Here is a 24,107-nt window from a genome sequence, read left to right as displayed (position 1 = left end):
GCCCATAAAACAAAACATCCCTTTCTTGATGTTGCCACTCGTAGCCATCACTGAATTGTTATGCATGACCACCACCTGTATGCTCGTCTAATCGAGTCCCGGTTCGCTCTGTGGTTAATTACAAGGTCTAAACCCGAATAAATAAATCATCGCCGAAGATTTCATGTAACATACTTACTATATATAATTCTTGCAGTGACATAAGAAACTTTGAGTAGCATCTAATATATGGGGTAGGATTAGGTGGTGAAAATTTTCCTTTCTCTTTTAAATAGGATGATACGGGAGGAGAAGAAACCTAACCGGATCCTGTTTTCTATGTTGCTTTGACAAGCATGACCAACTCGACTTCAATCAAGAGCTAGCATTAACTATATATATATATATAAATAATGAACCTTGAGGCAACTCTCGCAGAAAAGATTGAACTCGACCAGCACTCCATTAAGTGGTTGACATGTGTGATATATTAGCTTTTAATTCTGAAGACTTTGTAAATATATTGGATTGGTTAATTTGAAGGTGTGACAGTCAATCCCTTGACAGAAAAGGAATCATGTTCTTAACAACTCTTAGATGAAAAACTTTACCCCAACCTCCTGCATGGAAAACTTCCCTTTTCTTTAAACCTGAGCAGTGTGGATTCTCCCTCACAACTACACAGACACTGGACTTTTGCTTATACCAGTTCGCCACCATTATAAATTCTGTGAGAACACTCACTTCTCCATGATGAAAAGTGTACTTCAAATTGGATTATTTAGGTTTCTCTTTTTTACTTATCACTTACTAAATAATGATATATTAATAAAGGCTATATTATATGAGATTCACATAATAAAGAACGCCATCTTCTCTTTGTGTATTTTGTGTTGATTAGCTGTTTTGTTCTGATTTTTGCTTGCTGCCTCTTTCTGCTTCTGGGCAGCTTGATTTCCTGTTGTTTTCTCTGTACTGGGACTTCCTGGATGGAGTCCACACTTTCTTCTGTGTGACTCTATTCTTCATATATATATATATATATATATATATATATATGTTTCCATTAAAAAGGAAAAGGACTATCTTCGTTAAAACCAATAGTTTAAACAGAGACAATACAATAATCATACACTACATGGTAACAAACACAAAAGTGATTACAAAGAAGATATTGTCCTGCCTGTTTTTGATTGATTATTTCTTTAATTAAAGTCCAGGCCAGTAAATGGTATAGATGCATTTTAATTTGTTTAATTTTGGTTTTGGCTTGCTTTCTTTTCTGTTTTTTTTGGTGTATCATCCAAACCCCATGTTTTATATTTGTAGTACTGAAATCTAACACCATTTATTTGAATGATATGTCATCTATTTTAGTCATTAAAGTAAAAAAAAAAGGTTAGCAAGAAACCTTTAGACTTACATCTCCAATGACTTTCCATTTTTATCATAAATGAATAGTTATTACTCTCTGTGACGATCTGCCATTTTTCCCTTTCCGCACGCAATAGGAATTCAGACATATAATTATGTCCACCTAATTAATTATCGATCACACAAACAAACGATTTATATATCTCAACCACCATTTTAACAAGCAGAGAAAAAAAAACGGATCAAAGGAAATTACTGTACAACTCCAAAGGAAGAAGAAAAAAAAAAGGCCTAATCAATCTACATGTTCTTCTTTGAGAGGAGAGTTTTTTTTTTTTTTTAATTTTTAGTTATTTATTTCCCCACTTTTCCTTTTTATATTTTGGTGAAAAAAAGTGAATTCCCCTTATTGAATAAGAATGGTCACCGGGCCATACAGTCTTGTCTCTCAAAATCAGGTATGGATTTGGCTAGGCAGACTAATACCTTAGTCTTCAGATTTAAGCCCAAAACAAATTCGATTGCCCAACCCATATATAAGCCCACACTCTTTCGCACCCATAGTAGGCCCAAACCATGTTAATCTGTTTAAACATAAAGCTTGATATATCTTTTGGGTTGGATTGAAGTTCTTACAGTTATCGATCTTAATCATCTATAAAAATAAAATTAATGCATCTATTCAAGTAACATATACAAAATCCTGTAATTTATGTATGAACTTCTTGCATAAGTTTACAATATATGAATAGAAAAAAAAGTTAATCATGCATTATAGATCATGATTTCAAATTCATTTCATGGATAATCAAGATTTATGGTGTGCATAATTTTGGTGGTGATTACTTGACCAAACAACATGCACCAATTCTATTTCGAACTATTTAAATCATATATATAATGTATATAAATTAAATTCATTAAGGTCAAGAGCTGAAGCAAGCAACAAGAACATGATTGAACAAACCAAACGTGTTTTGGTTGGTTTCGTATAGGTAGCTTGGAGCCTGGTGGCCCGTCACTCTTGAAATTATGATATATATATATGTTTCCATCTGTGAAAGAAATACCCTATTAAGAGAAACATTGACAGTACTGATGGGATTTTTGAGCACAAAAGTCTATTTCTGCGGCCATTAGTAGCGTATATTGATACAAGGAGAAAAAACTAAACTAAGCGTCCAAGCATTTGCTAGCTAACCAAGATTACAACCCTTGATGATACATGAAATAAGTTCGAACCATCTGTTTCTAAATATTAAATTAAAAAAAAAAAACTAGTAGTACTATAACAGTATGACTGCTATATTGTATCATCATCCTGGAACCTTGAATAGAGGGAGGGGGTGAGGGAGAGAAACTGACACCAACTTTTATTTTTGATCATCATCTGATAGTGGATATTTCAAAATACTGAGAAAGGAGCTTGTGCTCGAAGGTGGTTGAGAAGAGGGGTAGGACTAGGAGGGGACCATTGGAGCATATTCATGGCCAAATAGCAATGGCAGTTAAGACACAAACAGATAAGCGGACCACACTCACATGGCACTTGCACCCTGCTGCTAAACCTGACTGTTTTTGAAATTGAACCCATGCACCCCGCTCTTGTCCTCCCCTTTCTTTGTATTAATTATTTCGTGATCTTATATTGCCACTAGCTGCTAGTTGCTGCTGTTACCCACCAAAATAACCAAGTAACCCAACATCACTACTGGGTAGGCCTAGAAAAAGGAAATTCAGCAGAACTTCTAATCTTTTCTGATGTAGTTGTATCTTTTCGGTTGGGATTGTTCAATCATTGTTAAAATGCGTTACCATGCGAAAAGAGGGTTCAGCCGTCATTCTCATGGTTAAACTAGTGGAGTGACTGACTTGTGATTTGTGAATTAGAAGGAGAGATCAATGAGATTATTCATCAGTACCAGTACAATTTCTGATTTAGCATTCGACCCCTGCTCCTAAAGCAAGGAGGAAATATTTGGATGGAGCATTTGACTCGTCTCCAATTCTCCCGTACGGAGATACCTGCATCCGAATGCATTCGAAAACAAACGAGAATTGTCACTGAGTGAAACTCGCTGACAATGCACAAAACAATGACCAACGGCAGTTGTTGAAAGAATTGAAACTATAACTCCTCCGAACAAGTTTGGTGGTGAAAGGCCCAACCAGTCTGGTCGTTGCTTCATTCCTCTCATCGCTGACTCTCTTCCAATACATTATTTTTGACAAATCGATATCTCTCCAAGAAATTAATGCATGTTGCCCACACTGTACCAAGTTTAGTTCACAAAATCACTTTAAAACGATTTCTTCAACCCACCCCACCAAAAGAAAGACGTACAATCGCACGTGCACGAAGACAGCGGTAGACGATTCCTAGATTCTTCGATGCGTCGGCGTTGGACCTCTCATTGTACTAGTTATCTTACCATAGCCTCTGAAAACCGTTCTTTTCATCGGTTTTACATTTTACCACTCTTTAGATGGAACAAGCTTTATGCACCCGCAAATTTTATACGAGAAATTAAAATATATATATAAATTAATATTCGATAAATTAATAATTTTAATTAAATAATATTTTTTATCGATCTTGATTTTATATCAATATGATAAATTAATAATTTATTAAATTCATAAGATAATATATATAAAAAACATATGAGTCTCACTTGATATATAAATTAACAATCTCTTTATACATCAAAATTATATATATGCATGACTCAATTAAAAAGTTTTTGTAAAATATGATTTCAATATTATTTGTTTTTTCTTGAAACTGATGTTTCATTTGACAGCATCTCTAATTTGTCTTAGTACATTAAGAAGTTGTGGTGTAGTGTTATCATATTATAAGAGAAAATTAGGCAATGTGATTGTTGTTTGAACAACATCTTTGGGCGAGATAAGCTCTAGAAAGGTGATATCCAACAATTAATTTATACATAAATTAAGTATAAAAAATTTTAATTGATATATAAATTAATAAATTAATAAATTAATAAATTAATAATTTATCAATTAAATAATATCTTGGTTAATTAATAAACTTTCATGATTCTAAATATATTAATTTATAAAAATTTGACTATATTAATTATCAATCATTATCTAGGTGTATGTTATCTAAGTATATTGTGTACCGAAATATTGTTGTTTTGGAGTTGAGCTAGACTTCATCTTCAATAATTATTGTTCATAAAGAGCAATTCTCTTTAATTTTGATAAATACATTCACGCCTACACATCTATTTAGTTCACAATACACCTGCCTAAAGAATTTATCGGTGATATCTGCATGCTTAGCATTCTTCAACCCGGACGCACCATCAACCCTGGGGCAAAAATACATAAACCCTTCTGACATATGTGAAGAATCTAAAAATTCATAGAATTGAAGAACACAATTTTGGGAATTATTTCTATTACTATAAAAATGAGAAGAACCAATTATTTATAGTGCTGGTAAGTTTCTAATACAGAAAACATATAAAGGCTAAAAATGTAAAAGAACTGAAGTAACTTATTTACAACAATAACATTAAGACAAAAGCAACTGTCAACTATATTCTCATAAAATAAATTTATATTCTTCACTCTTCCTCAAGATGAGTATTATGAATATTAAGAATACTCATTTACGTAAAAGTGAATGAAATGGACCAGGTTGTAGTGCTTCGGTGAAGAGATCTGCAAGTTGAGACTTTGTTGGAATATATGATGGATCAATCAGACCAGCAACTACCTTTTCTCGTATGAAATAACAGTCCATCTCGATATGTTTTGTGCGTTCATAAAATATAAGATTCCGACAAATATGAAGTGCAGACTGATTATCACAAAACAGTTTTATTGCACACGAATGTTCAACATTGAAATCCTTAAGTAAATATAATAACCAAATCACTTCGCAACAAGTCGCTACCATTGCTCGATATTCAGCTTCAGTGGAACTTTTTGCTACTACACTTTGCTTTTAGCTTTCCTACTTATTAATGAATTCCTAAGCTGTACACCATAACCAGTCACTGATCTTCTAGTGTCTGTGCAACCAGCCCAATTACTATCGCTATATGCTTGTAAACATATATCAAAATCAATGGAAAATAGAATACCTTGATCAGGTGCTGTTTTGAGATATCATAATGCTCTAAATGCTGCTTGTAAATGAGCTTCACTTGGCTTGTCCATATATTGAGAAAGTATGTGAACAACATATGAAATATTTAGTCTTGTAAATGTAAGGTACAAGAGTCTTCCAACTATCTATCTATACACAATACTGTCCTTTAATTGTTCTTCATTTGTAACCTTGAATATCTTATGATGATATTTAATCGGTGTAGTTACTGGTTTAGACCCTAATAAACCATATTCTACTAAAAGGTCAAGAGTATATTTTCTTTGACAAAGAAAAATTCCCTTGCTTGATCTTGTTACCTCCAATCTAAGAAAATACTTGAGTTTCCCTAAGTCCTTAAGCTTGAACTTAGAACTCAAGTAGTCTTTAACTTCATTAGTGAGAGCCATTGAGGTGCTACCAATCACAATATCATCTACATATACCAACAAAGCAATGAATTCCCCATCTTGAGTGTTCTTAGTAAATAAAGAATATCAACTTTAAACTGTTGGAAGCCATATGCTAGTAAACAAGTAGTGAATTTCAAATCCCACTGCTGTGACGCTTGTTTAAGTCCATACAACAACTTATTCAACTTACACACCATTTTATCACTTGTAGAACACTCCCCTTGAAAATGATACCTTTATGGCAGCTTTATAAAGATAGTCTCATTCAAATCCCCATTCAAGAAAGCATTATTAATATGGCTGCCAAACTTTTATGGCTGCCAATGCCAAAAATAGTCGTTTCGTGGTATGTTTGACCGTGGGACTGAATGTTTCTTGATAATCAAATCTTGCACTTTGATTATAACCCTTGGTTACCAATCGTGCTTTATACCTTTCAACAGTACCATCAGCATATAACTTAACTTTGTAGACCCATTTACATATAATGGCATGACAATTAGGAGGTAAAGGCATCACTGTCCATGTCCCATTTGCCTCTAAAGCATCTAACTCACATTTCATTGCCTCCCTCCATTGAACATGTTTATAGCTTGATGATAATAAGTGGGTTCAGGTATATGAGATAAGGCCACTGTAAAAACTTTATGAGCAGATGAAAGTTGATTACTGGATAAAAATTTAGTGATGGGATGTTTGGTAACAAGATTGGCTTGTGTAGGAATGGTACAGTGATAAGCTTCAAGGTACTTTAGTGGGTGTCTCTGTCTAATGCTTTTTCTAAGGGTGGAAGGAGAATTAGAAGATTGTGGTTCAATAGTAGGTAAAACTGTAAGTGCGCTCAAATTAGGTAGGTCAATATTGGAAATAGAATTGTCTTCTATAGAACTAGAATTATCAACAATATACCAGGAGAATTATCAACAATAGAACTAAGAGAATTATTAACAATAGGACTAGTAGGATTATCAACAGAAACATGTGGGATAATATGATCAACAGAAAATATATCTTGAACAACAAAAGGATAAATAGGTGAATGACCAACATGGGAAGAAGAAAATTCAGAATCAGAATGTGAGACTGATTGATGTTGTTGAAAAGGAAAGATTGATTCATGAAATATAACATTCCTAGAAATAAAGATACTATGTGTAACTAGATCATTAAGCTTGTAACTTTTAATACCCACTAGATATCCTAAAAAAATGAATTTTCTAGCCCTAGGTTCAAATTTCTTTTCATTGTGTGATAAGGTTGAAGCAAAACATAAAGAACCAAAAACTTTAAGATATGACTATGAAAGAGGTTTATGGAAAAGCTTTTCAAATGGTGTTTGATTATGCAAAACTGGTGTGGGTACCCTATTTATGATATAGGCAGCAACTAAAACAGCATCATCCCAAAATTTTAAAGGAAGACTAGCTTGAAACAATAGTGATCTAGCTACAACTAACAAATGCTGATGTTTTCTTTCAATAATGTCGTTTTGTTGGAGGGTCTCAACACAAGAAAGTTGGTGCACAATTCCCTTAGAACTAAAAAAATCAGTAAGATTAAACTCTGAACCATTATTTGACCTTATCTATTTAATAGTGGCATTGAATTGATTTAAAATCAGATTATAAAATGCAGGTAAAATTATAGAAACTTTTAATTTATGTTTCATTAAAAAAATCCATGTAAACCTAGTATATTCATTAACAATAGTAAGAAAAAATCTATGTCCTGAAATTGTAGACAATTTATATGGCCCTCCAAATATTAACATTTATTAGCTCAAAAGCAAATGTAATATTAGGTACATGAGTTAGAAAAAGAAACCTTTTCTGTTTTGCAAGTTGACATATGTCACAAAGAAAATTTTTTGTACATGAAACATCAGGAAAACCTTGATAAATTTGTTTTATTTTCTTGGGTGGAATGTGCCTTAATCTAAAGTGCCACAAATCAAAAATAGTTGACAAACTAGTACAAGTATTTACAGAATGAAAAACAACATTTTTGTCCTTTTGAAATTGTGCAATTAGTTATGCATCCAACTCCTTTTGTAAGAGATATAAGCCATCCCTCAGTCTAGCACCCTAGTCACTTTCCAAGAAGTTAGATCTTGTATGATGCAGTATGAATCAGTAAAAAATAAATGTTGTTTTTGGCATTTTGCTAGTTTGTTAACAGAAATCAAATTGAACTTAAAACTTGTTACACACAAAACATTGTCTAAAAACAAATTTCCTAATTTTACAATGCCTATATGAGATATCAAACACTGATCTTATTTGATAATTGGACAAATTTATTATGAACTTTCCTATAGGTAGTGAAATATTTCAGATTACAGGTTATATGATCAGCAGCACCAGTATCAAGTATCCAAGTATTATTGTTCAAAAAAGAACACATAGGAACAACAACATTATTCACAAAGGGATATGAACAGGAAACATTAAAAAAATAATGAGAATGACTAGAGGACTTACCTGCCATAGTTGAATTCACCAACACAGTTTTACTATGCTGATTTGATGTTGTAGGAGTATCATGATTTGTGGTTGATGATTGTTCATTGATGAGAGACACGAGTTTATGAATTTGATCATTAGAGAGACTAATTTGAGACATTGGACCATTGATAGCCTCATCCCCAACTTCATTAGTTTGAACCAAAGAAATCACATTATTCGCAAAATGAGATTGACCTCTTCTAGTACTAGCGCTAGATTTGTTCTTAGTGAACTTATAGTCTGTAGGAAAACCAATCAATCGATAACACTTTCTTTTAAGTGCCTTTTCTTTCCACAGTTTGAATATACAAAGTCAGACTTCCCTTTAGGTTTTTCACCAGTGACAACAAACATAGCAACAGTTTCACTCAATGGCTGTGCTATAATAGGAAAATTCCTTTGATTCTCCTTTCTGAGAATAAGATTATATGCCTCATCCAAAGATGAAAAAGGTTTCATCATAATGATCTGTGATCTTAAGGTAGAAAAACTATCATTCAATCAATTTAAAAATCAAAACACATTGTCTTTGGAAATCTGATCAACAAAAATCTGAAAACCTCCACAAGTGCATTTAGGTAAAGGACGAAAATTACGAAGCTCTTCCCAAACAGAATTCAGTTCAATAAAATATAGATCGACTGACCTATTTCCTTGAGCAATACCATTGAGCGTGTGTTGCAGATCACAAATCCTAACGTCATCTAGTAACGAAAACCTCTGTTTTAGGGTTTCCCAGAGTTGAGTCGCATTATTCTTATAAAAAACAGTGGAAGCGATTGACGAAGTTAAAGACTCAAGTATCCAGGCAACAATTAGATTATTGCATCGCATCCACGCCATGTACCATTTATCAGTAACTAGAGGTTGAAGATTCATACCATCAACAAACCCTAGCTTATTGCGAATAGACAGAGCAAGGTAAAAAAACCTGCTCCATGCTGAATAATTGTTCGAAGTAAGATTCTAAGTGATGAAAACTGAGCCATGATGATCTGAATGATGCACAAAATAGGCAGAATGTGGATCGTCCAAAGGTGAAATCGCATGTGTTGAATCTACTGAGTTGGCCATGGTAGAAATGCCAAAAGAAATCTTGTAAAATAAATCTTCCTACGAAATCAAGGAATTTGCAGATTTACAAAGAGAACCAAGAAGAACAAATTTGAATAAAGAAAACCTAACAAAATGATTAATACTGCAATAAGGAAAAAAAACTTAAGGTCAAGAAAAAAATAATAAATCGATTGATTGAAAAACTGAATCTACAAGAAGATTAGAAAAATTAGATCAAGAACCCCAGATCGGAGCTCTAATCCTATGTGAAGAATCCGAAAATTCATAGAATTGATGAACACAATTTTGGGAATTATTTCTGCCACTGCAAACATGAGAAGAACCAGCTATTTATAGTGCTGGTAAGTTTGTAATACAAAAAACATAAAAAGGTTAAAAATATAAAAGAATTAAAGTAACTTATTTATAACAATAATATTAAGACAAAAGCAACTGTTAACTATATTCTCATATAATAAATTTATATTCTTCAACAGATCTCTATTCGATGCCGTTAGTCAAAAATCGTTAAAAATAATTTAAAATCTTAAATTATCCTTTATGCCTTTCTCTTCATGACTTATCAGATTCTCTCTTTTCACTTTTTCTCCTCACTGCCATCGATTCTTTCTCTTCATTCACCACTTCCATTTGTAGTCCCCATCTTTCCTTGTTAATCTAAACAAAAGTAATGGGGTATTTAGGGATGTGCAAACGGTTATTTCGGTTAGTTTGGTTTTGGATATCTAATAATCGAACTAACCAAACTTATATTTAAAATAATCAAAGTTGAACTGAATTATACAAATAACCGAACTAATTCGGTTAGTTCGGTTCAATTTACAAAAACCAAACTCGATAAATTTTTTTTTGTTTGTATATATTATTTATGCTATATTTTTTTAATAAATCAATATTACAAAAATATTAAAAATGATAATAAAAAATTATAATAAATAAGATGGATACTCATATAATTAAAGAAGAATTAAAAAAGAGAAGAGATTAGGTTTAGGATTTATTTTTCATGCACAATTTCTATAATACCCTTACTTAAGTTCGGTTAGTTCGATTAAAAATTTTTCTAACAGAAACCGAACAAAATTAATTTTAATAACCGAACTATCCTAGCTGAACTATTTAAAAAACCGAACTAATCGAATCGAAAAAATTGAACTCATTTTGATTTGATTCGATTGTTCGGTTTGATTTATATTTGCTCATCCTTAGAGGTATTGGCTTTGGTAAGAGCTTCAATTGTCGTTGATGGGGACGAAATGGAATCACTTGGGTAGAGCCCAATTTTATTGGAGCATTGGCTTCACCCTTGGCATGTACAGTTCAACAGACTCGAAGTATATGAGAAGAAACCTGACTTAAGACAAGCTTTTGTGAGATGGGTTTTTAAGTTTGAGTGTTTTACAGTGAACTTTTGTAAGATTTTGATTTTTTTTTTTTCAGAATTGCTTGAAATTTGCTTCGATTAGGTGACCCTGGGTGGCCGGCGTTGCAAATGCAGCCCGGTCTGTGATGCGTGGGTGGACATCTCACCTGGAAAGTTCATCACGTCTAAAAGAGGAGAGAGAAATGGAAAAAGGAAGAAAAAGTAAAGGAAAAAGAATAACAATTGTGACTAATTCAATTCGTATAATGATATTTTATAGGTTTTTGTTCTCTTTCATGAATTATGTATAAGAAATTAAAATAGTACATTTTCTTCTATCTCTCCCCCTTCCATTACTATATTTTTTTAATTAAAAATTCTCGTAGAGCTCAATTATTTTCTTAAAATTTTATTAATAAAATAAATAAAAATGTACAAATAAGAGAGGTAGATTAACCTTACTTCCAATTTTACATGAGCACAAATTAAAATTAAATAAAGGCCTAAGGAAAGTTTTACTTTATGTGGATAAATTGTTAAAGTAAAGATAAAACTACCTTTTTACAAGAATCTAAAATTAAAAAAATAATAATAAAAAAGTTAAGAGTATAACTCTTTTATATTTATTTAAAACGAATATAAAGTAAATTAAACTTATTTAATTTAAAATACAACCTAATTAGCCTTGAACTTAAACAAATATCTAAAAATTCTAATGAGTATGATCCTGATTAGATAAAAAGTCTACCACTTGATTCCCTTTCTTGTAAATATGTGAAATTTTATAAAAAAAATATTTTACAAATATTTTTTTATAAATTTCAATAAATCTATAATCTATAACATATTTAAAAAAAAATTTCAATAAAGCTTTCAAAATTAACCACGTGGAGGGCAGAGAGTGAAAGGGAAAAGATGTTGAAGCAAAGAGAAAGAAAGAGAGGGGTGTAAAGGAGTCAGAGTCAACTGCGTGAGGGGCAAATAGAGAGAAAGAGAAAATATGTTGAAGCAAAGAGAGGGGGATAAAGAGGTTCGTGTGTTGCACACGGGGTAATATTCTAGTAGCTTTAATTGCAAGCTTTGTTTTACACGGCAAATTCTAACCAGGCCGTACTTGGAGATGAGCAGTTAACGACTCCAAGTCTTTGTCCTTTAACATACTTAAAAGGATGCTCTAATGGGCCTTTCAAAGTTAATCACGTGGAGGGTGGAGAGAGTGAAAGGGGAAAGATGTTGAAGCAAAGAGAGAGAAAGAGAGGGGTGCAAAGGGATCAGAGTCAATCGCGTGGAGGGCAAATAAAGAGAAAGAGAAAAGATGTTCAAGCAAAAAAAGAGGTATAAAGAGATCCGTGTGTTGCACACGGGTAATATTTTAGTCTATAACATATATAAAAGGAAGACCTAAAGGGGCTTCCTCATTTAGCCACGCGGAGGACAAGGAAAAAAAGATAAAAAGGAAAGAAAAAGAGAGGTAGAAAGAGAAAAAAAAAATAGATAGAAAGGCTCGTGTGCAATGCACGAGCCATAGTCTAGTATTCTTAAAAGGAAGCCTCAAAAGGAGCTTTCTCTTCTAGTCACGTGAAAGGTATAAAAAAAAAAAAAAAAGCAGAAAGAGAAAGAAAAAATGTGCAACGCACGGGCTACAGTTTAGTAACGTAAATAAATGTACCTTCCATTGCTATTTATCATGAGTCCAGACTAAGAATGAACTAGGGTCTAGGGTTCAAATTATTGGGCTACCAACTTAAGTGAATATTAAAAGGTATTTTGTTATTCATTGACACGACGCCACGATAATTGTACCTATACATTGACTTGGTGCTTGTCAGATAATTTTGCCACCCTGATTCCGATTGAAAATTTGCAATTGATCGATTACAACTCCAGCTCCTCTTTCCACGTTGAAAACTTGAAATGCCATAACAGGAAGGTAAATTAAGCATAAGAAGAGATATGGAAAGTGATTGATTAGCTGCAGAAAAATGGATAATGGAGGGAAAACATGGAATTTATTAATGGGCTTAAAAGTTGGAAGAAAGAAATAGGATAAAAACATAAACGAAAAAGAACAAGTCAAGACTAGGGTCATAATTTGGCCAACAAAGATTATAGTAATTCTCCTTGTGATCGAGCCAAATAGGTACCAAGTCCTGGACACAATAATACAAAAGACATTCGGTAACTCTATAAATGATTATCATGCTGCAAAACAATATATAGCTGGATGGGCCTGCTATTTATTCAAGAATAGTGGAAATAACTTCCATTAATCCATTATAATTTGTGCATGTTTCTCGTATCTCGAGTTTAAATTTAGAACCGGCATTATCGTAAAGTTATCAAAACTTTTGTTTTAGGCCTCAAATTTTCATAAATTTTATAATTTTATAGTGATATAATTAGTTATATTAAAATATATTAAAATTAAAATAATTAATAAAATATTTTTTAATTAAGTACTCAACAAATATTTATTTTTTCTCTTTCCCGCATCGAGTTAACTTTTAATTATTTATTTTATTTTTATTAAAAATATTTTAAAAATAATTAATAAAATAATATATTTTTTCACTTTTTTAATTACTTGTCTAATAAATTTTTATTTTTTATCATTTTTTTATTTTCACAATGTTATTATTTCTCAATTATTTTTTATATTTTCAATCAACTAAGGATAATATGTATTTTATGATTTTTAATTAGTGGTAATTTTTTTAATTTCAATAAAAAAAGCATTATTTAAATATTTAGACACTTTAACAAGGATATTGAACCATCCTTCTTTAAATCAAGATAAGAAAGAAATATTTTGCCAATAATATAGTAGTACAAAATGGCTGCAAACATAAGATCTACGTTACCTGTGGATCACGTTATTTCAGGCTTGCTGGACATCTAACTTTCAATTATAGGTTGCTCTCCCATGTCGGGCCACATTTGTAGAGCTGTTGTGAGTAGAAATAGAAAAGAAAGAAACATTTACGCAAAAATGGCATAAAAAAATACAAAATCCCAAGGATCAAACAATCTATAAGAATAGAAATTACTACCAAAAAAAATCTCAGCTAAAGGGCAGCCTAAAAATATTGTGAGGATGATTAATGATGTAAAGAGTTTTTTTGTCATAAATATAATTAATGATGAGGATGATATGCTTTGAGAATTGGTGCTGGATGTGAGCTAACAAATAGGCATGGTAGACTTCGAATTGTACAAACTTTGAACTTCCAACTGCTTGGAGAGTGACCTAAAATGACTTTTCATTTTTATTTTCTTTTATTTAAGGTGTCAAAGTTATGTAGTGTTTAGTTTGAGGAAAGTGTAAGAGAAGTGGGATAATATTTTTTATAATGTGTCTAATTAAATTATATTACAATATTTTTTTACAATAAACTATTGCAATGTAAAATTAACCGTAATGTGATTATAGTCTAAAATCAAACCAATCACATTACATTGTACTTTGTAATGTTTTAAAGATAACTTTTACCCTTTAGTTTTGTTATTTTGTTAAAAACATTTTGCAATATTATAATTTATTTTTTTAATATGGATTTTGAGGGATTTTTTTCATCATTCTCAGTAGTGATGGTATTTGTAAATAAACTTTATATTATTTTTTAAAAATATATAAAATTATATTAAAAAATAAAAATATAAAATATAAAATTATAATAAAAAATAAAAATAAAATATATGATATTAAAAATATATTTAAAAGATGATATTATATACAAATTAACAATAAAAAATATAAATATATTAAACTTACATTTTAATAAATAAGAGTAATTTTAAAAATTAACATTATATGCAATATAATTGTAATCCAAATACTACAATATTATTTTTTTATATTTTAATTATTACTTTGTCGATATACTAAATATTATAATATTATTTTTTTTATATTGTACATTACTTGCAATCATATAATCTATAATCACATTATATTGTAAAATACCAAATATCACTTTAATTTATTGTGACTAATTAATTAGGAACCGAAATTAATTAGCCTGAAAAAGTTTCATACTGTTTGAGTGTGCAATGCAAGGAAAGAGAAGATTCTGCTTTTAATTATTTATGTGTCATCACCATCTTCATCCTGTGTACATTTGGATTTGATTAGGACCTGATATACTGCTAGCATTGCCCCAGTCTTTATTAATTATGTTACCAGCAGCGGTTTCGATTCCCCCTAGTGTTTTCAGTTTGAGCTTGAGCAGTGCTTTCTTCTTTTCTTTTGGTAAAATCGCATGCTCATTAGTCAATGTTCGTACTAGTATGATACTAAACCCCTTTTAAAAATTCTTCAAGATTTATATAATGAATAAATAAAAATAGTAAAAAAAAAAAAGGACACTGAAGTCAAATCTTTCAGTAGCACATGCAAAAACTCTTTCTTCTTTCTTTCCTTTATCTTTACAGGAAAAAGGAGGTCATTTTGATGTAATGATATTCATCTAGGCATTATACTGCAATTAACAATAATAATCAAATTTAATGAGAATACTTAGTGGGAAGAGAGAGAGAGAGAAAGGGTTCACCATCATAAATCACTTTTAACAGTGACACATAAATGGAATCTGAGCTTTATGAAGAGGTCCAAAAAAAGGAGAGGGGAGGCCCACATGTTGAGAGTGCCAAATCCAAGTAGTCTGCATGCCTACCTTCCCCATGTTGGCTGTCCACTTCCAATACCCAAGCTTCCAATGCAATCTCAAGTAGAGATAATAGTATCAGGTATGTAATCGCTATGTACAAAAATAAGGCACCCAGAATCAGATGCAAGCAAAATCATGTACAAACTCATCAAAACCACAAAACGCAGGCCCCTTCTCCGCATAAACAAAAAACAATAGAACACGTTGACAAATGATACATTGCATGTCATTTTAGCATGAGAGGGGGAGAGGGAGTGGGGGACTCCGAAAGACAGAGATAGAATTATTGTTTTTGGAAATCTACAGAAATGACTTTTGAATATCTTGAAATTACATAGAAAATAAAGCAATAGTTCATTTCACCGTTTTTCCACCCCGTCAAAGAAAGAGGATTAGAGAAGCTACTGGAGAGGTGGGTGGATTTTTGTTTTCTTGCAAAGGATAAGAGGAAATTAAAATTTTAGAAAATAAAAGTTGTGGCTACAAATTGCCTATCAATTTGTTGTATCCCCACTCCATTAACCAATCCTCTTCACTCACTCGCCAAACTCATCTCTCTCTCTCTCTCTCTCTCTCCAAGGGGCAAGCCAAGTCCTTTTTGGTTGCACCTGGTCCTCAAAGACTACAACCGGGATTCATTTGTAGAAATTCAACCAAAAAACCAAGGAGAGAAAAACATAGATACATAATAAATAAGCAACTAGAGGTAAAAGATAAGTACCACACCTCTCTCTCCCACTTATAATCTCATGCACTTTTTCCTCCCATTAATAATAATACTAAAAAGCTACTCCTGTTGGCAGAAGCAAAAAAGATAAGATTTTTAATTGGACAACAAGAACTGCCTGGCCATGGTATATAGTTGAGAAAAGATAGAAGGTAGGTTTCGTTTTGCCAGTTTTTGTTTGATGAGCTTTGGGAGATATGTCAGGTGGTGCTTGTAGCATAGTTTGGTTCAGGAGGGATCTCAGAGTTGAAGATAATCCGGCACTTGCAGCTGGTGTTAGAGCAGGTGCTGTTGTGGCCGTTTTTATATGGGCACCTGAAGAAGAAGGCCATTATTACCCTGGGAGGGTGTCAAGGTGGTGGCTTAAGCAGAGTTTGGCTCATCTTGATTCTTCTTTGAGGAGTCTCGGTACTTGTCTCATCTCAAAGAGATCTACTGAGAGTGTGTCTTCTCTTCTTGAGGTTGTTAAATCTACTGGTGCTACTCAGCTCTTCTTCAATCACTTGTATGGTTAGTTTTCTTTTCTTTTCTTTTCATTTCATTCCCTTTTTGTTGGATAACTAAAAGAATATTGTTTATTTTTTGTCTTAATTTGTTGTTGTGTTACTGTTTTCTGTGTATTAATGACAAAAAAGTATTTATTTTTTATGCTGGTTTGCATGGGTATTACATGGATCATGTCGATTCGCCTTTTTGAGGCTATTATTTTACTTCCTTTTATGCTTTTCTCTTTCACCTTCTTTTGGGTTTTGCCTATTTTAATCTGTTTCTAATATAATAATTGAGTCTTACGAGACTTGCACCGATTGAGTTAGATTCTTGTCATTCACTTGGCAAGCTGCCTTCTAGTTTTGCCTTTTTTTTTTCTGATTGGTTGACTGATTGTTCTCTATTGCTTATGTTTGTTCATAAATAGGCCTTACGCAATTTGGGGTTTCCCAGTATGCTCTTTTTTCTTTCCTTGGAGGTTGCATATGAATTGTCCCTTTGTTGACACTATTAAGATTGGCGAGTTCCCGTTGAAATGATCACATTTTCCTTTATGCTAGTGTTTAAGTATTAGCATCTTTAATAGGCTAAACAAATTTTGAGTAAATCTGAAATTTCCTTCAACAAGCTTGTCAGGTTCTTTATTTTCCCATGATGTGGTTTAAGGAAGCAAAAGAAAAAGGCTCTATGTTTAACATTTAGAGAAAATTTGCTGCTTTTCAGATCCTATATCACTGGTTAGGGATCATCGTGCAAAGGAGGTATTAACAGCCCACGGTGTAGCAGTGCGATCTTTCAATGCAGATTTACTTTATGAACCCTGGGATGTAAATGATGCTCAGGGCCGCCCTTTCACTACTTTTGCTGCTTTCTGGGAAAAATGCCTTAGCATGCCCTATGACCCTGAGGCTCCGCTTCTTCCACCTAAGAGAATAATCTCAGGTTGATCTCCTTTGAATTCTGTTATTGACTTATTAATCTCCATTATCAATCAGTGTCCCGCTTTTTCCCTATTGTGAATGCGTTTGATTTTGATAGTAACGGCGTTCTAACATATTTGGCTTGCAATAGTAGTGAACTTTAACGATGTAAGAGTTGATAAGTCAGGCTCAGCTTGAAACCTTCTAGCTCTGCGATTTCCGTTCCCTGAAGTTTAAATTTATATTATCTATCTTTATATCCTTCTTTTACATGGTACATGTTTATTGTCTCTCTGTTTTAGGTGATGTGTCAAACTGCCCTTCGCATCCATTGGCGTTTGAAGATGAATCAGAGAAGGGAAGCAATGCACTTCTAGCTCGAGCATGGTCACCTGGGTGGAGCAATGCTGATAAGGCATTGACCACATTCATTAATGGACCTCTAATTGAGTACTCTAAGAATAGAAGAAAGGCTGATAGTGCTACAACCTCATTTCTCTCTCCCCACTTGCATTTTGGGGAAGTGAGTGTGAGAAAAGTCTTTCATCTTGTCCGCATCAAGCAGGTTCTATGGGCCAATGAAGGGAACGAGGCTGGAGAGGAGAGTGTGAACTTGTTTATCAAGTCAATTGGACTGAGGGAATATTCAAGATACTTGAGTTTTAACCATCCTTACAGTCATGAAAGGCCTCTTCTCGGGCATCTTAAGTTTTTCCCTTGGGTAGTGGATGAGGGCTATTTTAAGGCATGGAGACAAGGTAGAACTGGTTATCCACTGGTGGATGCTGGCATGAGAGAGTTGTGGGCCACTGGCTGGCTACATGACCGGATAAGAGTTGTAGTTTCTAGTTTCTTTGTAAAGGTTCTGCAGCTTCCTTGGAGATGGGGTATGAAGTATTTTTGGGATACCCTCTTGGATGCAGACTTAGAAAGCGATGCTCTTGGTTGGCAGTATATATCTGGTACTCTTCCAGATGGTCGTGAGTTTGACCGCATAGATAATCCACAGGTTTGGCTGAAATTTTAATTAGCCGTCTTGCAGTTTGTCTTTGTTACTTGGTTTCTGATGCACCCTGAAAAAAATTCATATTTCCACTAATTATAATGATATAATTACGTTACTAGTTTTTAAGCACATTCTATATCCTAAGCTCTCGTTCGTGGCACTTTCAGTTGACATGTTAACTTGCTTAAGGATTCTGTTCCCCAGAAAAGTAGTGTTAGCAGTAAGTTTATGAAAGTTCATGTTACTAGTTCTCATACTTTGTTGAAAAAAATCTGTTTCAGATCTGAATCATTTTGGTATTTGATACCTCTCTCTGAACTTCACAGTCTAGCAATTGAAGCTTTACATGACTATAACTGTTTCCTAATCTCAAGTATACTTGCATGCATAAATTTGTAAATGTTGCGGTAGGAAATTGAAGCTTGTATTGCAAAAATTTTACTCTATCCCCACTAGCGTACCTAGCCATTTTTCAAGTGACATTTGTTTATCAAATGCATAAGAAATCCTTTAGAGTCTAATGTACTTAAAATATACTATGTGCATTTACATTTATTCAAAATTATTTTGAATGATATATAGCGCCAGCTTTCTCATTGAATTAAAGTTTTCTACAGTTTGAGGGTTACAAGTTTGACCCACATGGAGAATATGTCCGACGGTGGCTTCCTGAACTGGCAAGACTGCCAACTGATTGGATACATCATCCATGGAATGCTCCTGAATCTGTACTCCAAGCTGCTGGAATTGAGCTTGGGTCAAATTACCCTCTACCTATTGTAGGAATAGATGCTGCAAAAGCCAGGTTGCAAGAAGCACTTTCAGAGATGTGGCAACAAGAAGCAGCATCAAGGGCTGCAATTGAAAATGGAACTGAGGAGGGCCTTGGAGACTCTTCTGAATCAGCGCCATTTGCCTTTCCTCAAGACATACAAATGGAGGAAAACCTTGAACCAGCAAGGAACAATGCTCCAGCTACAACCCGGCGTTATGAGGATCAGATGGTTCCTAGCATGACTTCTTCTTTGGTGAGAGGAGAAGATGAAGAACCTTCTTTGGATCTTAGAACTTCAGCAGAAGAGAGCAGAGCAGAAGTTCCAAGAAATTTAAGTATGGATCAAGAACCACGAAGAGACATATTAAACCAAGGAGTTCCACAAACAGTTCGTAACAGTAACACTTTTCTGCAATTTAATATCCCAACGGGGGTGGGAAATGCTGAGGATTCCACAGCAGAATCTTCTAGTAGTAGTGGTAGGAGAGAGAGGGATGGAGGAGTTGTTCCAGTTTGGTCTCCTCCAGCTTCTAGTTATTCAGAGCAGTTCATAGGTGATGAAAACGGTATTGGTGGGAGCTCATCTTATTTGCAGAGGCATCCACGGTCCCACCAAATAGTTAACTGGAGGCGTTTATCTCAAACTGGGTAAGAGAATTTGAATCATTTTTCCAGAGATTGTTCATATTTTTCTGGTTGCAGTTTAAAATTTTACTCTCTGATTGGTGTCACAATGAAATTTGGATGCAAGCTCCTTCCTGACTGAATATGCTTGCTTGAAATTGCATCTTACTAGTAAGGAATAGAACAGGTGCTAACATGTTCAACTTACTAGCTCTCTAGGAGTTCTAAAATACTTGAGATGTATCAAATTCATCAATAATTGAATGTAAGCATTAATGAAGTGTTACCACATTCACTTCCATGATATGACTCATATTAATCTCAAGTCCTAATCTTTGTCTTGTCTACCACAGGTGAAACAGATACACCCCAAAAGACTGGAATCTTGCAGTTGGAGAATGCCAAAATGCCCTTGTGGGCTAATGGGATGATAGCATGCCTCTTTATCTACCCCCATCTGTCAGTCACCAATCTAACTTGATCAGCAGTTGACCTGCTATGTGTATGAAACTTAAAATTGATACAGCAGCTGATCTGCTCTCGTTTTCCCCCTATTGTATCATATACATAGTTCTGCTGTATAGTATTTTGTCTTAAGAAAGGGAAAAGAGTCATGGTAGAAATGTGTAGTCCTCTAATAAAACCAGGTTTGTGTATTTACTCTTAACTGATTAGGAAGTTATTTATTGTAATTCATATTTGTGCTACCTATTTGTTTTTCCAGCTTTGACCACATCACAGCTTTTTTTTTCTTTTTGGCTCAATCAACAATTTTATTTATAAACTGATCACGAGGGACCGGTACAACGCATGATCACTGAAACCAGAAAGGTTCAGCGATCCCATGCTACCACATCACAGCTATTGGTTTGAAAAATGACAGCAGAATGCTTCTTTCCAAATTTCTGTAACCTTATATTTGCCCAATTCTTTGATTCTTATTTGTTGCATTTTGGTTTTGGAAGTTCTTAGTTAAAAAAAGCATTAATCAGCAGGCAAAATTGAGTGAGCTTCCCTAGTAAAGACTATTTTAACATTGCTGTCAGGCATAGATCAAAATAATCCATTGATGAACTCTCCATCTATGAGAGTAGGATAGCTATGGATTAGACTTCAGGGTGAATATAAAGTTCATTATACATGCTTTTGGTGCTCTCGTCAGGTTTTTCTGGTTTCGGTACTCGAAGTATACTGTACACCAAAGTTGCAGCCATTGCTCCAAGAATAGGAGCTACAATAAAGACCCAAAGGTTTTTGTAAACACCAGAGACAACAGCAGGGCCTAAACTTCTTGCAGGGTTCATCGAAGCTCCTGTGATTGGCCTGCCAGATACAAGGAGTTCAAAAATTTTATGACATATGTTATGATCAAAATTATTGCGCATGAAGAATGGTTTGAGCAATAATGAATTAGAAAAATGTTTGAGATGGTACTGGAAATGTTCATTTACCCTGCTATAATGACGTTAAACAGCAGTGTAGCACCTATTGCAACTCCAGCGAGATCTCTGCTCTGTTTTAGTCAATCAAAAATTCAAAATCATCATGATTAATATTTGTACGTATAAAATGTTAGCCCGTGCAATAATCTCTTGAGAAACAAAAGATTGATTAATCTCTATTGGTCTCTCCAGCTGTTCATTTTTATTTCTAGGACTCAAAACTGTTTTCAAACAGACCAAAATGGAAAAGGAGAGACGAAAATAAGAATTATGGGAATTGTGGTCAAAGCATGAAGACAAAAACTATCCCTCAAGTTGATTCCTGAGGAATTGAAAAGAACATAAAACAAAGTTCAACAACTCTTGTTCTATCTTACGTCTTTCCAAAGAAGTTATAGAATGCAGAACTTCTAAGGTACGCTAAATATTTGCAGGTAAAACAAAAGCAACTACTACAAACTTAATCACCATACCGCTCTGTGATCAGTAGCGACAGCACATATGTTGAACATCAATATGAAAGTGATTATGAATTCCCATGTGATGGCTTCAAGATCACTAGTTGAATCTTTGTATTGGGTCATTGTTGCTTGGATGCCACCTTGGTCATGAAACAATACTCTGAGGGTCAGGCTAGCGAGGGCTGCTCCCAGCAATTGAGCCAACAGATACATAGGTACCTTGATCGAGACGCAAGCTAGGTTTTAATACATGAAGTTGATACTAAAGAGAAGCGAACATATATGTTGCAGTAAAAGGTAAAATTGTTTCTAATAATTCCTTACAAGTTTCCATGAAAATTTGCGGGCAGCAGCCAGGGCTAGAGTGACTGCAGGATTGAAATGAGCACCAGAGATATGCCCAAGTGCGTATATTGCTGCCATCAGAACTAGGCCCCATACTATTGCTATTCCCACGATGGTTAGTGTTTGAACTTCGTTTACAAGAGCTGCCGCGCAACCTGCAAAGATAAGGAAGTATGTACCTACAAGCTCTGCAACAGTCTGTTCACAGAAAAATGAATAGTACGTCGTATCACAAGAGACCAATATTTGTCATGTCATCAGGATGAAATACGTGACAAAAAAAAAAGCAAATATAATTTTTACCTTTTGTAAGTTTGATGGAGGGATGTCATGGTTAATGTGAAATTCTCGTGAACGACTAGCTTTTGCCTCTTCCATAATAGAGTATTTTGTAGGAAGTGGAAGTTTAGGGGAGACCACTTCCATAATAGTGTGTTTTGTAGGTGAAAGTTTAGGGGAGACCACTTCCATAATAGTGTGTTTTGTAGGCGAAAGTTTAGGGGAAAACTCTTCAGAAATTGAAGGCGTGTTGGCCATTGTAGCTCTTAGAAGCTAGGCCAAATTGGGGTTGAGAACTTGTTTGTAAGTAGCTTTATATTATTTCTGGCTTGGCAGACACACAAAAAAAAAAAAAAAAAAAGAAGAAGAAGAAAAATTAACTAAAGGACACTGTCTTAGAGGGATACTTAGTTAAATTGCTCTGGACTCAACATTTTGGCTTCATTGCACGGTAATCAATCTGTTGTTTATTATTTTATTAAAAACCAGACCGATTCAACGTTAAGAGCAACCATTTGGAACTCATATCCGCAAGTATTTGGAATCATTTGATGGTATCAAAGACTTGCACTAGAACTTTTCAACCAAGGGCATTTCCTTTTGTTTCTTTGAAATGGTTTTTCTTGACAGACAAAGATAGCTAGACAATTTTTGCTAATTCAGATTATTCACTGGTTACACTATAATCACACTCTCAGTCGGCAAATCGTGGTTTTAAGAACTAAAAACCAGTTACTTGTCCCTGTCAGTATAGCCTGTAAATTCAGAAAATGGAATAAGTACATTTCAGACAGAAAATAAGGAAAAAGACTTGTATGTCTATAATCAGGATTCAACGCCTTAATTTATGGCTTCTAGTATGCGGCTCTATCTTGTTGGTAATTGTAGAAATCTTAGGCCGACCTGGATGGCTAGTTTTTAATATTTGATGGTAGCATATTCTGTAGAGTGTTTTGGTGAATTTTATGTGCCAAAGTTTTGATCAGCTGACTTCGTTGAGGCCATCAAGAACTCCGTTAATTGCTATCTTTGTCCGGCTGGTTAATTATGTAGGAGGGGCTTGGCCTGTAACGAATTCTCTCAATGACATGTGTTTTATTTGATACTCTATCTAGCAAAAAGCTACAGTTATATGTCACTAAGAAGTCGTAGAAACTCGTAGGGGTCCAAAAGACAGTTGCTCCATATGGGTTAGCCAGCCAATTTCGTACAAAAAGTTAGAGCAAGGCCTTTGTTTCCTTAGGAAGAAATAGCTTAAAATCAGGGTGAATATGCCGGGGGGAAAAGTCACTCACTCTCCTAACACTTTCGGCGAATCGGGATTCCAGAGCTGTCAATCGCTCAACACGTTCTTTATTATTATTATTATTATTTTGGGTAAAAGATGTTCTTCACTTTGTTGAAAAAGCCTTTGAGGCTTCTCTTCTAGTGTAATTAAAAATGATATCTCTTTAGTGCTGGAAATTACAAGATTCCTCTCGACACCATTTTGTCAAGATTTGCAACTTTGCTGCTTATTTTCCTTATTCTGATAAA

General features: G+C 33.9%; 3 protein-coding genes across 4 annotated transcripts in view; 2 read left to right on the top strand and 1 right to left on the bottom strand.

The window, feature by feature from the left end:
- Window positions 1-24,107, top strand: part of LOC18592146 (melanoma-associated antigen G1-like protein) — a 58,370-nt gene that overhangs the window by 9,741 nt on the left and 24,522 nt on the right. The window lies entirely within an intron of this gene.
- Window positions 16,078-20,751, top strand: CRY1 (cryptochrome 1). 2 transcript variants are annotated; one of them, XM_007018710.3, is made up of 5 exons: window positions 16,081-16,740; window positions 17,443-17,661; window positions 17,942-18,648; window positions 19,263-20,068; window positions 20,398-20,751. In XM_007018710.3, the coding sequence occupies exons 1-5, from the start codon at window positions 16,428-16,430 to the stop codon at window positions 20,399-20,401; spliced, it is 2,049 nt and encodes a 682-aa protein (XP_007018772.1). In that variant the 5' UTR covers window positions 16,081-16,427; the 3' UTR covers window positions 20,402-20,751. The 2 variants fall into 2 exon arrangements, with proteins under 2 accessions (XP_017981544.1, XP_007018772.1); XM_018126055.2 differs by lacking the exon at window positions 20,398-20,751 and having other exon boundaries at window positions 16,078-16,740; window positions 19,263-20,072.
- On the bottom strand, window positions 21,051-22,863 carry LOC18592151 (nodulin-26-like). Its single transcript, XM_007018708.3, has 5 exons — window positions 22,596-22,863; window positions 22,272-22,490; window positions 21,960-22,166; window positions 21,496-21,557; window positions 21,051-21,367 (listed from the first exon to the last, which is right to left on the bottom strand). The coding sequence occupies exons 1-5, from the start codon at window positions 22,827-22,829 to the stop codon at window positions 21,151-21,153; spliced, it is 939 nt and encodes a 312-aa protein (XP_007018770.1). The 5' UTR covers window positions 22,830-22,863; the 3' UTR covers window positions 21,051-21,150.

The sequence above is a fragment of the Theobroma cacao genome, chromosome 8 (assembly GCF_053813885.1).
Source record: "Theobroma cacao isolate CCN51 chromosome 8, ASM5381388v1, whole genome shotgun sequence".
Taxonomy (NCBI): Eukaryota; Viridiplantae; Streptophyta; class Magnoliopsida; order Malvales; family Malvaceae; genus Theobroma; species Theobroma cacao.
Note: the sequence above shows the minus strand (reverse complement) of the source record. Positions and strands in the feature narration are given on the sequence as shown.

Bases quoted from the DNA above. Each gene is read 5' to 3' on its own strand.
- CRY1 (XM_007018710.3), top strand. From the start codon at position 16,428: ATGTCAGGTGGTGCTTGTAGCATAGTTTGGTTCAGGAGGGATCTCAGA. The intron at 16,741-17,442 runs GTTAGTTTTCTT...GCTGCTTTTCAG, and splicing joins CTTCTTCAATCACTTGTATG to ATCCTATATCACTGGTTAGG. The intron at 18,649-19,262 runs GTTTGGCTGAAA...AGTTTTCTACAG, and splicing joins ACCGCATAGATAATCCACAG to TTTGAGGGTTACAAGTTTGA.
- LOC18592151 (XM_007018708.3), bottom strand. From the start codon at position 22,829: ATGGCCAACACGCCTTCAATTTCTGAAGAGTTTTCCCCTAAACTTTCG. The intron at 22,491-22,595 runs GTAAAAATTATA...TTCTGTGAACAG, and splicing joins CTCCATCAAACTTACAAAAG to ACTGTTGCAGAGCTTGTAGG. The intron at 22,167-22,271 runs GTAAGGAATTAT...GTCTCGATCAAG, and splicing joins GCAAATTTTCATGGAAACTT to GTACCTATGTATCTGTTGGC.